Source organism: Amia ocellicauda, chromosome 4 (genome assembly GCF_036373705.1).
Source record: "Amia ocellicauda isolate fAmiCal2 chromosome 4, fAmiCal2.hap1, whole genome shotgun sequence".
Classification (NCBI taxonomy): domain Eukaryota; kingdom Metazoa; phylum Chordata; class Actinopteri; order Amiiformes; family Amiidae; genus Amia; species Amia ocellicauda.
Genome location: NC_089853.1, coordinates 41462638 through 41475102, shown reverse-complemented (window position 1 = coordinate 41475102; position 12465 = coordinate 41462638). Strand labels below are relative to the sequence as shown.

Below are 12465 nucleotides of genomic sequence, written 5' to 3'. Positions count from 1 at the left end.
TTGTTCATTCTGGAATGTAGACAAGTCAACAACAACCTATTATACCACATGAATCTCTCAAACATATGATGCACCTGCTAACAGTTTGAACCCAGGCAACTGTAGCTTAAAGGCTGGTGAACTAACCTATCCCGCTAACAGATGTATTCCTAATAAAGGTGGACTGATCGATAAAAGCAAATATGCATCAGAATTACACATTTTCCAATGAATAAATACACTCACCTAAAGGATTATTAGGAACACCGGTTCAATTTCTCATTAATGCAATTATCTAACCAACCAATCACATGGCAGTTGCTTCAATGCATTTAGGGGTGTGGTCCTGGTCAAGACAATCTCCTGAACTCCAAACTGAATGTCTGAATGGGAAAGAAAGGTGATTTAAGCAATTTTGAGCGTGGCATGGTTGTTGGTGCCAGACGGGCCAGTCTGAGTATTTCACAATCTGTTCAGTTACTGGGATTTTCACGCACAACCATTTCTAGGGTTTACAAAGAATGGTGTGAAAAGGGAAAAACATCCAGTATGCGGCAGTCCTGTGGGCGAAAATGCCTTGTTGATGCTAGAGGTCAGAGGAGAATGGGCCGACTGATTCAAGCTGATAGAAGAGCAACTTTGACTGAAATAACCACTCGTTACAACCGAGGTATGCAGCAAAGCATTTGTGAAGCCACAACACGTACAACCTTGAGGCGGATGGGCTACAACAGCAGAAGACCCCACCGGGTACCACTCATCTCCACTACAAATAGGAAAAAGAGGCTACAATTTGCACAAGCTCACCAAAATTGGACAGTTGAAGACTGGAAAAATGTTGCCTGGTCTGATGAGTCTCGATTTCTGTTGAGACATTCAGATGGTAGAGTCAGAATTTGGCGTAAACAGAATGAGAACATGGATCCATCATGCCTTGTTACCACTGTGCAGGCTGGTGGTGGTGGTGTAATGGTGTGGGGGATGTTTTCTTGGCACACTTTAGGCCCCTTAGTGCCAATTGGGCATCGTTTAAATGCCACGGCCTACCTGAGCATTGTTTCTGACCATGTCCATCCCTTTATGACCACCATGTACCCATCCTCTGATGGCTACTTCCAGCAGGATAATGCACCAGGTCACAAAGGTCCAATCATTTCAAATTGGTTTCTTGAACATGACAATGAGTTCACTGTACTAAACTGGCCCCCACAGTCACCAGATCTCAACCCAATAGAGCATCTTTGGGATGTGGTGGAACGGGAGCTTTGTGCCCTGGATGTGCATCCCACAAATCTCCATCAACTGCAAGATGCTCTCCTATCAATATGGGCCAACATTTCTAAAGAATGCTTTCAGCACCTTGTTGAATCAATGCCACGTAGAATTAAGGCAGTTCTGAAGGCGAAAGCGGATCAAACACAGTATTAGTATGGTGTTCCTAATAATCCTTTAGGTGAGTGTACAATACATTAATGTTTCCTTAAGGAAAACATGTTTGAACATTTCTTAGATGTCCACTTTAGTCTTACAGTGCAATAATCTCCACCTCTTCTTCCTTATTCAAAAATATAAATAAATTACCATTCAAAATAACTATGAATTCTTTCACATTTGCTTTAAAATATTTGCTACGTTATTTTGTAAACACTAGTCAGTAAATACTCTTTTACTGGTTAGAGGGCCTTTTCGTTAGTATACTGTCCTATTTCAAACAAAGAACGAGTATTGATTATATTGAAAACCACATTTATTTATTGTAACACAAACGTAAATAAACAAAAATGGGTAGGCTATTTTAATTATTATTTAATAAAATTAACTGAAGTAAACAGACAAAGGGAGTATTTCCATCACACATTGTGGGACAGCAGGAGACAGCATGATGGACTAAGGACACAATTTCAGTTTGGCTTAAAAAACAAAACATATCTCAGTCATTAAATTCCTTTTGTCTCAAATCATGGACTCTAGGTTCAGTGTAAATGACTAGGGAGGGGATGTGTTTGTGGAGAGGGTGGGTGTTGCAATAGCATTAAAGTAAAAATGTATAATTCACATTTCATCATCTTTTAAAATTTCTTTCTAATATAACACTTTAAATACATCCTAAACGTCTGTCATCTCATGCTGTACAACACAGTAATTCATTCGATAAGTCCTGTTCGCTAAGTAGGTGGGGTTCAGGTTAGTTATCTCAAGCGATCTACATCTTTAATTTGTTAATATAGCTATTATTTCACTAAATTTAATATCTTCACAAGTAGGGTTGGAACAGGGTTGTTTTTTTTCTTCTTATACCCCCAGTATTTTACCACACATTTGCAAGCACACAAAAAGGGACTGACTTATCGTCTAAGATTGCACACAATGACTATTAAAATAAGATGGTAAAATATTATAAAAGCACAGTGTCAAAAGGAAAGAGGAGCAAACATGTTATTCTAAAAACAGGTACTGTGCTTCAGTCCTTAATTGTCAGCATTTGCAATATAGTCAATCCAGGCTTCGTATTTTTGTTTCTAGAACCGTTTGGTACACCAGAATTTTTAAAGCTATAAAAAAAGGGAAGAGTTTCAAGCATTTTCATGTATCTTACATCTGGACAAAAACCAACCGAAAAACAAAAACAAAAATCACATTTCAGAAACCCAAATGATACACAAAAATAAATCTATACATAACTTTAAATGATACAACCCCAAATAAAAATATTTGTTCAGAAAATAAAGATTTAAAAAAAAATTAACAAAAAGCGTATCTACATTTGTCTTCATAAACAAAACAAAAAAACAATATAAATTAGAATGTATTATTTTGCAAAGTTTAGTTCTAGACATTTTGTTGTCCACAGTTTATGCAAAGTATCCATTCCTGTATATACATATAGTGTACGTATTTTATATAGGTGTATCCTATCCTATAATAGCAGCAAGCAGTGGCACTAAACAGGGTTGAAAGGGGCAGTATTCAAAAGATCCGGAAGTAGAATTCTGGATTCACCACGAGAGAATGCTTAGTCTGGGCAACGGCACTGTTAATTCTGAGTGGAAATAAGGTCTGGTGCCTATGTACCAATGTTTACTTCCCTTAAAGACTGCAATACCCAATGTTGTTTCCAAGCTATGCAAATGAGCTAAAGGGTTAGCTTTCTGTAAGGCACCATGAAGTCTTTGTATATTTGGTGTGCATATTTGTCTCTCTTAAATCGTCTCTAGGTAACACAGTTGTTCAGCTCGTCACAGCTCAGAATGACAGTACCATGCATGTAGCTGGATCCCAAACTTAACAAAATACACCTCTTCTTCATTTAGTGTATGTGATGTAATACAAAAATAGGAAAATATAGGATACTCTGGTCGCATCTTTAGCGTTATTTAAGTAAAGTAATGTTAATGGAAGTACGAGCATTATCAGTAATTCATATATCGTGGGTTTAAGAACTGATACATTTGTTTTGGACTGCTGAACTAATATAATTGTATCTGAAGGTAAAAGAGGCTGAAGAATGTGACTGAAACATACTGTCTAGCCCAGCTGACAGTGGCATAACATTTGATTAACTTCTCTTCTGAATACTGCCTCATGCTTTTCACAGGTGTCCTGTCTCAAAGAAGACCGGAGCCATTGCAGGAACATGACGTTCTGGGGACTACACTACATATTTTAACAACATTAAAAAAAGATCAGATCTTTCTTTTTCCCGGATTCATGTTGCATTTCATTGAAATGCAAATCACTGACTTAAAGGCCAGTCGTGTTCGACTTGAGTTTGCATTGTATTATAGTATAAATCAAGAGTCAGTTTTCTTCCTGGGATCGTACAGGTTAACAATACAAATCCAAACAAAAAAAGTGGTAGTAATTGTCATAGTAATTGAAAGGGAAGATGCAGAAGGTAAATGCAATAGTAGATTTCAGTTACAAAGCATAAAAAAATCTCATACCAGTGTTTCTGTTTGGACCCTGTTCAGTTTAATACAGGGCCATGTTTAAAAAAAAAAAAAAAGTGTCAGGATCATTTGGGGACAAGGCCACGTGACTGTGGGTAAAGGGGACTCGCTGAACTCCCAGGACTAGATGCAGATGTGGGCGTGCTAGACTTCTTTCCTGTTTTAGGCCTGCTGGCAGAAAAAGCAGAGATTGTTATATAAAAGTGTTCGTATGAAAAATAAGACTTTAATAAGGTTTGTGCATTCAAAGGTATTTGTAATTGAAACAAGATATCAATCTTAACCAGGGTGCACTGATGTCAGTCATCGACTAACGTTTTTCAGAGAATGACATCTGACATAGCTTCAAAATCAAATTAGCTCTTCTATTCAACTCCTCACACACACGCACACACACACACACACACACAACTTTTTAACCATGAATATCAGTGGCATTGTTTTATAACTCACCTGGACTTAGATTTTTTGTTGCCGATGCTTTCAAAGGTCGAGGCGTCCACCTGAATCTCGTCTTCATCCTGCAGAGCAGCTTCCAGCGCTGCTGCTACTTTCGGGGCAATGGCCGGCTCCTCGTACTCTCTGGTGGTACGACTGGGCAAATCCAGCTCCAGTAAGAGGATGTTCTCAGCCTGCCAGGGATGGGCAACAACAAGACAGTGATACTGATTATGCACTTCAACTACCATAGAAGGGCTGGTTTCCCTCATAAAAGGAAGGTTATCCCATTCAATGTTGTTTCTGAAGCAGTAAAACCCGAGAAGAAGGCTGTTGCCATGGGTAGGTACCATTATGTTGGCGTGGGAAAACACAATGGCATCATCACTCAAAACATGAGCTAAAATGTTAAGGAAGGGTTCCAGAGCTGAACTTAAATGACTTTAACAAGTGCCTTAATTAAGCTCTGGCATAAGGTATCTGCAAAGAACTGGGTCGTCTTAGAAGAAAAGGCCCCTTTTATTTGACCTTATTTTCCTGAGCATATTTGTGGTCACATGTTGGTAAGAAGTAAACAATATTACTGGTCTGACTGCTGCTGCTATAAAGATCCTCCATCAGGTAATAACTGAACCTGACCGAGACACAAAGACTCACCCTGTATCTAGCTTCAGGTCTCATCATCATGGCCATTCGGGCATGCTGGCTCAAGGGCCTCTTGTACCCCACAGCAGAGATAGGCCTGGTCATCATCTGCTGATTGCTGCAAGGAACAATCCATTAAAACAGAAAGTTAAAGTACTTAGTCTTTGACTTTCATAAGTGCCTTATTTATTAACTCTATCTTTTAATAATGAAGTGTTCATGAATACAACAAATAAAGATTAAAATATGCTTTCATTTGCTGCACTGACAAGTGTTCCATGTCTTTCTGATTTCTGATATTTTAAGGCATCATGTGTAAATCGTGCATAATTTTACATAATGTATATTGTTTTATATTTTGTTGACAGCATAAATCAAGCACCCACACCTAATTTGGCACCCTTAAAGAGTGAAAGTCATGCAAACCCTTACTCCTCAATCCGAGTTATCGGATGCAGTTTCCAGTGATCGTCTTCATCGTCGAGAAAGGACCTGTTCATAATTTTATTCTTTTCTTCCAATGGGATGAAGTTCTCGATGATAAGGTGTCTAAAACACACAAAAGGAATATTAATATTATCTAAAAAAAATTAAAAACACTTCATATCACCATCAGCAAAATAATAACCATCCACACAACATGGAGGCATTCCAGGATTCCTCCTGCAAGACTGCTGTCACCGATTTATTGCAATCTGGAGGTCTTTTGTTTGTTTTTGTTCCAGCAAAACAGCTCGTCTAGCACTCCTTAGAACTGTGACAGAACACAGTAGCTTTCATTTTTGCAGGGGAGGAAAAACAAATGAGTCAAAGGTATTGACAGTTACATACTTGAGCTTCAGTTCTCTAGTCAGCTCGTTCTGAGTCTGCTCCAGTTCTTGTCTCTCTTTAATGTGATCTTCCTGCAGATCGTGGATCTCGGCTTTGACTGCTTGCAACTTTGCAAACAGCTATAGAGAAAAAGTACACAGAAAACATTGATCTTTATATGAATGTTGCTGGTCTGAGTAACAATCTAGACATGCTTGTATATAAACAATAGCTTAATAATCATATAATTAATTAAAACATCCACTAAACAACATCTTGGCTATTCCTCGTGCAGTTTAAAATAGTGAGATGATGCTGAAAAGACTGCTTGCAATACCTTTTTCAGTTTCTTTGTTTTGATGTCGACTTCCTGTTGTAGGGAGCTGTAGGTTTCCTTCAGCTCCAGTGTCTCTTCGTCACGGCACTCCATCTGCTGTTGCATCTCACGCTCTCTCCGTTTCTGATCACGGACACAAGAACACACATCATGTCCGTGTGAAGATGACAAAGGCACAAATGCATAGACAATACAAAGAAAACTATTTTTGTTGTTGCCTTTCCTTTTATTGCTTTGTCTCAGATTAAACCTCTGTGGCAATTTAAACTGCAGACAGAAAGAACATCCCTACAGCAGTTAGCCAAGTGCAACTCTATTTTCATTAGGCCTACACTTCTGACTGTAAATGTATGTACCTGTTCAGCAATTTCATGACGTTTCTGCTCCAGTATTTTCTGTTGTTCATTTGTATGGTCAACAATATTTTTGCCTCCAACAAGGAGTTTACTCTCCATGGCCTGAAAAAAGGTAAAGGGGAAATAAACTAAACATATCAGTACCTTCAATTAAATTGATAAGATAATTATTAATATCTACACCAGATTGTAATATTGAATTTATGTAAAATTGTTTTTGTTATTTCATATGTAAAACACAAACATGATCACATTGTGGCTTACACAGACTTTAAAAGATTGATAGCAGGTCAGATTTACATGGCCAATTTAATTTCAGTAATGATTTGTACTAATAATACTGTAGCTCAATACATTTCCAGTTTCTGAAATAAAATGGGCAGGTAAGACTGGGTGAAATATATATATATATATATATATATAACTATGATACACACGGCAAATGTAACTTGCACTGCTCAGCAAGTTTTGCGAGGTCTGGTAAAATTATATTACCAAGAATATAAATAAGGAACTTACAAAATGTGCTCACAGAGACAGCGCATTAATAGTATTCATGACTCAAGAAAAGGATCAATCTGAACTGGGCTAGAAAGAGCCTTAGGTCATGGACAGAATAGTGTCATACTGAGGGGAAGGAATGCCTGCTCTAGTATCAAGGGACTGCCTTTTGCAGCAGAACATTATTGAATTTTTAATTCAGCACTTTTGTGAAAGGAGGTTAATTATTTTTTTTGTTTTTAAATGGCTCCACTTAGATGAGAACCATTCATCCACACTCTAATATAGCCCTGTCAGCACAGCACAACCCTAAAATGAAAACCCTCAAGATGACATGAGAAGAAACCATAAAATGGGGCAAGACAAGTCTTCGAGCTCACAAGAACAGCTTATCAATTAAATTCTTACAGAAGAAGAAAAAAGTTATCCAAGAACAAACCTTATTTAATTATTTTCCTGTTTAGCTTGGCTTTACAAAGGCAGTATAAGCAAAGGGGCCTGCAAATCACTATATCTCCAGGATTATCAAAAAACCTTCCAACCTTCACTTTGGCCGCCAGCATCTCACTGGCCTCCTTCTCTTTCTTCATGTCCTCCATCTTTCTCTCCTTCTCCCTGAGTAGCTTCTGTTTCTCGTCAGCCACCAAGCTGTGGTCTTCCAGAATGGCTTTTTTCTCCTTCTCCAGCTTGTCCTGTTGCTTCCGCCAGTAATCCGGTGCATCCTTGTCTTCCTCCGCTTCTTCATCCCCGTCGTCATCCTCATCCTCCTCGTCCTCGCCCAGCTCCTCTCCCCCCTCTCCCGGGTGCCTCCTTCGTCGCTTCTTCTTCTTCTTCCCTGACCTTTTCTCCAGCTGGGCCTTCAAGCGCGCAATCTCCTCCTGGAACTCCCGTAACAGGGCGTCCTTCGGGTCTTCGTTCACCCGTGGCTTGTTTTTGATGTTCTTGGCCCGATTGGAGTAGCGCAGGGTCGTGAGAGTCTCTTCCACGTTGTAGGAGGCTGGGCCAATGTTGGCCACCATGACTGTCTTGGCATTGCCACCCAGGGAGTCCTGCAGCAAGCGGGTGAGTTTTGAGTCACGATAGGGGATGTGGGTGCTCTTGCCATCGACCAAGGCAGAGATGACATTTCCCAAGGCGGACAGGGACAGGTTGATCTTGGTGGCCTCTTTCAACCTCTCACCCTGCGCTCCCGTTTTGTTCTGACGTTCACTGCCAGCCAGGTCCACCAGGTTGAGCTTGCCCACCCGGATGTGGTTCTCCCCATCCAGGCCAAGCTCGCTGCACTCGACGGTTATGACAAAGATGGCGTGTGACCTAGAGCTGTGCTCATTCATGTTGGTGGCGCCCACAGACCGGTTCTGGTTTCCAACATTCATGACGTGCTCAATCTCCTTCACACTTTTTGTAACAAAGGAAGACAAGTCTTTGACGTAAACCCCTGTGTCTGGACGTTCTTTCAGCTCCAGTCTCCTGGATTGGTCTTTCGATAACAAGTCTCTGATCTCCTCTTGATAGATTTCTAGATATGAGGCCCTGACAAGGTACTGCTGGTTCTGGGACCTAGATATGTGTGTAAATATGTGTTCAAAAGAATTAGGGATGACACCTCTTCTCTCTGGGTCATTACGCACCCCTTCCATAGTGTAGGTTTTGCCAGTTCCTGTCTGACCATATGCAAAGATGGTGCCATTGAAGCCCAGAAGGACAGAATCTACCAAGGGTCTGAAAGTCTCATCATACAGTTCCACCTGCTTGGAATTCCAGTCGTAAACTGAATCGAATGTAAACATCTTGGGATGCTCATTGGACGCTCCCCGGGAATTCTTCACAGAAACCTGCCCCAGCTTCACATCCACAGAGACCACTCTTTCGAAGTTGGCAGCAACCTCCTTGTCATTCATCGGCCTGCATCTGACGACCACCTTCACAGACTCCGAGCTCTTCATTTTAGACATGGTGGAAATGTGTATGGCTTGCCTTCACAGCGGGAGTCTTCCAGTATCAAAGCCTGAAAACAAAATTATAATCGTTACTTTCTTCTGTATTGCAACATCCCATTTGGAGCAGATAACTATATCCTGTGGTCTTCTCGATATGAGTGGCCTATACATCCACAACATCCTTTAATTGATTTTATTCTTTCTATTCAGCTCATATTATTGCCATAGCAGCTGTTTTTTCTTCCCCTCAATCAATATTTTAAGGAAATTTTTCAGGAATTTCATTACCGACTAAGCTAAGTAAAGGAAAGACTAAGTGGATGGGCAATGCCCCTTTTATCAATATGAGTAGACCTTTTGACATTGAAGAAAAGATTCCCAGTTGAAAGAAACTCTAAAAAGCGATTGTTTCATTTTTCCATTTCCTTATTTTTTCTTAGTTCTTCAGAAACAGCCCAGGATAATGTACAGATATTAACATGGACCGTAGCACACACTGAAGACTCCAGCCACAGAAAAACATTAGCTGATGATATTCTATTGCAAGGGATTTAATCAATTTATTTTATTTTTTTATTTTAACAGCGTTTCCTGGACAGCACTAGCAATACCCATTAGATCTACAGGTAAGATTTCAAATACATTTGTTCAAAATATTATACAGTACAATTCGTGTGATTTCACCACACTTTATCATACACTGTGTTTCCGTTTAGCATCTGTTTGTAATATGATGTTTATATTGACAAATGTGAGTAACACATTTGGGGTTAACAGGTTGAATTTCATGATCAATAATCAAATTAAACCTCATGACCACTGGGTGTAACTAAATATGGGAGAAACATGTCATGCACTTGATATCAATTCATCCATCTGTTAGGACTGACATCAGCTAATACTGTAGTGGCAAATAAGATCAATTTTATAGAATTTCTCTTGGAACAAACTGCAACTGCATAAAAATGTGCATAATAAAGCCCATTAATTGATAATGTAATAAGGCATTATTGAGTATTACAAGGCATTTAATTTAAAACCAGGAATAGTAGGGCTTAGTGGTAGGCGGGGTGGCAAGGAAAACATCTACTACCACATCAATAATAAATAGTCTCTTCTTCTGGGTGCCAAACACACAAAAACATCACTGCAGTAAATGACAAAAAAGTCTAGTCCGATATGATGAAATCCAAAAAACATTTTCAGAAACACATCAGTACAGAAAAGCTTCAATCTCAGTGTTCCAAAAAAGTGGTAATGAGATAGGACTGATTGAGTCTACGTGATCTTTTTGATCTACAATAAAAATAATTACAGAAACGATTCAATATTGGAAAAGGAAAAAAACAAGTCAAATTTATATCTTTTAAGAAAAACATGACGTTAGTTTTACATTTTACTGACTTATAAGTTAACAACCTTAAAAATAAACTTCTCAATTAAGACTAAACACAGGAATTCATTCAGGTTGAACATTGAAGCATGTATGTCCACAAAATTAAACAATTTGAAATACTTTTTTTAAATATGTTTTGTAAAAGACACCAAATATAGCCTAAAGTACATTATAGAATGTAAAAACTGGAACATGTTGAGCTTTCATTTTGACAACACTTATACATTCCATATTTTATTCACAATTAATAGGCCTATGTAGTACCATATTCAAGGATAATGCACAGTGCAGAACATTCATTTCCAGTATGTTTTTGTTTTAGTATTATTTGCTTAGAAAAGCAATCCACCCTATTTAATTTTTATATTCCTAATTTCCTCGCATATTCACTAATCAACTCAAAATGTTGCCCACCTCTTAAAAGGACACAATAATGTTACCATATCTCTCATACATATGTTCAAACCCAATTAAGCTTATTTTAATTTGGATACAATTAGAAATATATATGAAACTCCGTCATGGAGATAAATACATATTAAAATGTTTCCTGACTGAATTCATTAAATACACACAGACAACTTCCTGTCTAGAGCACTTTGTCTACAATGATGCAGTGATTATTTTAATTATTTATTGTTACTACTGTTATTATTGTTACATTGTGATATCCATTGTTATTGGAAAGGCAGTGGTTTCAGAATGCATTACAATATTGTAATCACCATACTAATGGCTCTTTGTAAATATATAGCAAAAATGTATTTGTCTATCATTCTTTGTAGAGACGGGAAATAATATATATATGTGTGTGTGTGTGTGTTGTATTTTAAAGTCCTGACCGACACACATATCTAAAAATATATTAATGAGAATGAAGATCCGAGAAGCTAAATGCTGAAGCTTGAACTTGATATCATAAGACTGTAGCTTGTGGATCTATGAATGCATGTCTTTGTACCAAACAAATACAAATATTATTAGCCAACATCATCTTCTAGATCCAGACACGCACCTTGTAGTTCAAATGAAATCATCCCTAGTAACAGCATCAGGATTTGTGAAACTGGACTAATCCATACTGAATCGGTTCGGCTTCCCCCCGCTGTTCAAGAGAGACTCTTGAGGTGAAGATAATGATTATTATTCATTGTTATTATTAACTAATTCATTAATCTCCCAAGACAATGACCTAAAATACAGTGCAATAAAGCGTTAATATATTCACCAATTGCATACATTGTAACCACCTCTATCTACCCTTAGCTCTTAAGTTTTATTGATGGTTATAATAGAAAATAAAAATAAATAAAAAGCAGCACTGGAATGAACTATATAATGACAGCAACACATTTTTTAAAGCGAATGATACTGTCTGTGTGGCATTTGCGGTTCACATGCGTTAGATATTTAATCGCTTCACACAAACACACTGTGGAATAAATAAATAGGTTAAAATAAAAAACAGGACGCATACGCCGTACAAACAGGTCTCTAAAAAGGCTGTCCACTCTCATTTTTAATCCTGTTTAATTGAGAGACCCGGACCAGAGAAAATGAATCACTACCCCAGCAACCCACATAGATAAGCGGCCTAGCAACGGCACAACATGGACCCGGGGAAACTCGCAGCCCGTCTCCGCATCTGGCAAGTCTTCCTACGAAAGCCAGCTCAGCTCTTCAAATAATGTGAATTAAATGTCGGACGAGGTCGAAGCAAAAACCTACGGACGGATAAACGCGCCGAGAGTGGGGTTACCTGCAGCGCAGTCTCTCTCTGCCGTCAGCCATTACTGCCCGCTGCCTGCGCTGTCCCGGATGGAGAGACTGCACTTCCTTGGAGACACACCGAGCCTCCCGGACAGCGGATACAGCGGCGCAGTGCGTCTGCGCAAACACACACACACACACACACACACACACACACACACACACACACACACACATACATACATACATACATACATACATACATACACACACACAAACACAACACACACACAACACACACACAAACACAACACACACGCACACGCGCGCACACACACACAACACACACACATACATACATACATACACACACACACACACACATACATACACACACACACAA

General features: G+C 38.9%; 1 protein-coding gene across 3 annotated transcripts; it reads right to left on the bottom strand.

The window, feature by feature from the left end:
- Positions 1-1708: 1708 nt before the first annotated feature.
- On the bottom strand, positions 1709-12215 carry kif3b (kinesin family member 3B). 3 transcript variants are annotated; one of them, XM_066702278.1, is made up of 10 exons: positions 12112-12162; positions 11368-11473; positions 7559-9024; positions 6516-6617; positions 6160-6282; positions 5844-5962; positions 5445-5561; positions 5025-5130; positions 4383-4561; positions 1709-4100 (listed from the first exon to the last, which is right to left on the bottom strand). In XM_066702278.1, exons 3-10 carry the CDS (start codon positions 8969-8971, stop codon positions 3995-3997), a joined length of 2265 nt encoding a protein of 754 aa, XP_066558375.1. In that variant the 5' UTR covers positions 8972-9024; positions 11368-11473; positions 12112-12162; the 3' UTR covers positions 1709-3994. The 3 variants fall into 3 exon arrangements, with proteins under 3 accessions (XP_066558375.1, XP_066558374.1, XP_066558377.1); XM_066702277.1 differs by lacking the exon at positions 11368-11473 and having other exon boundaries at positions 12112-12215; XM_066702280.1 differs by lacking the exon at positions 11368-11473 and having other exon boundaries at positions 1709-4097; positions 12112-12215.
- Between the last annotated feature and the right edge of the window lie 250 nt (positions 12216-12465).

Bases quoted from the DNA above. Each gene is read 5' to 3' on its own strand.
- kif3b (XM_066702277.1), bottom strand. From the start codon at position 8,971: ATGTCTAAAATGAAGAGCTCGGAGTCTGTGAAGGTGGTCGTCAGATGC. The intron at 6,283-6,515 runs GTACATACATTT...GTCCGTGATCAG, and splicing joins GTCATGAAATTGCTGAACAG to AAACGGAGAGAGCGTGAGAT. The intron at 5,963-6,159 runs GTATTGCAAGCA...TTTTCTCTATAG, and splicing joins AAACAAAGAAACTGAAAAAG to CTGTTTGCAAAGTTGCAAGC.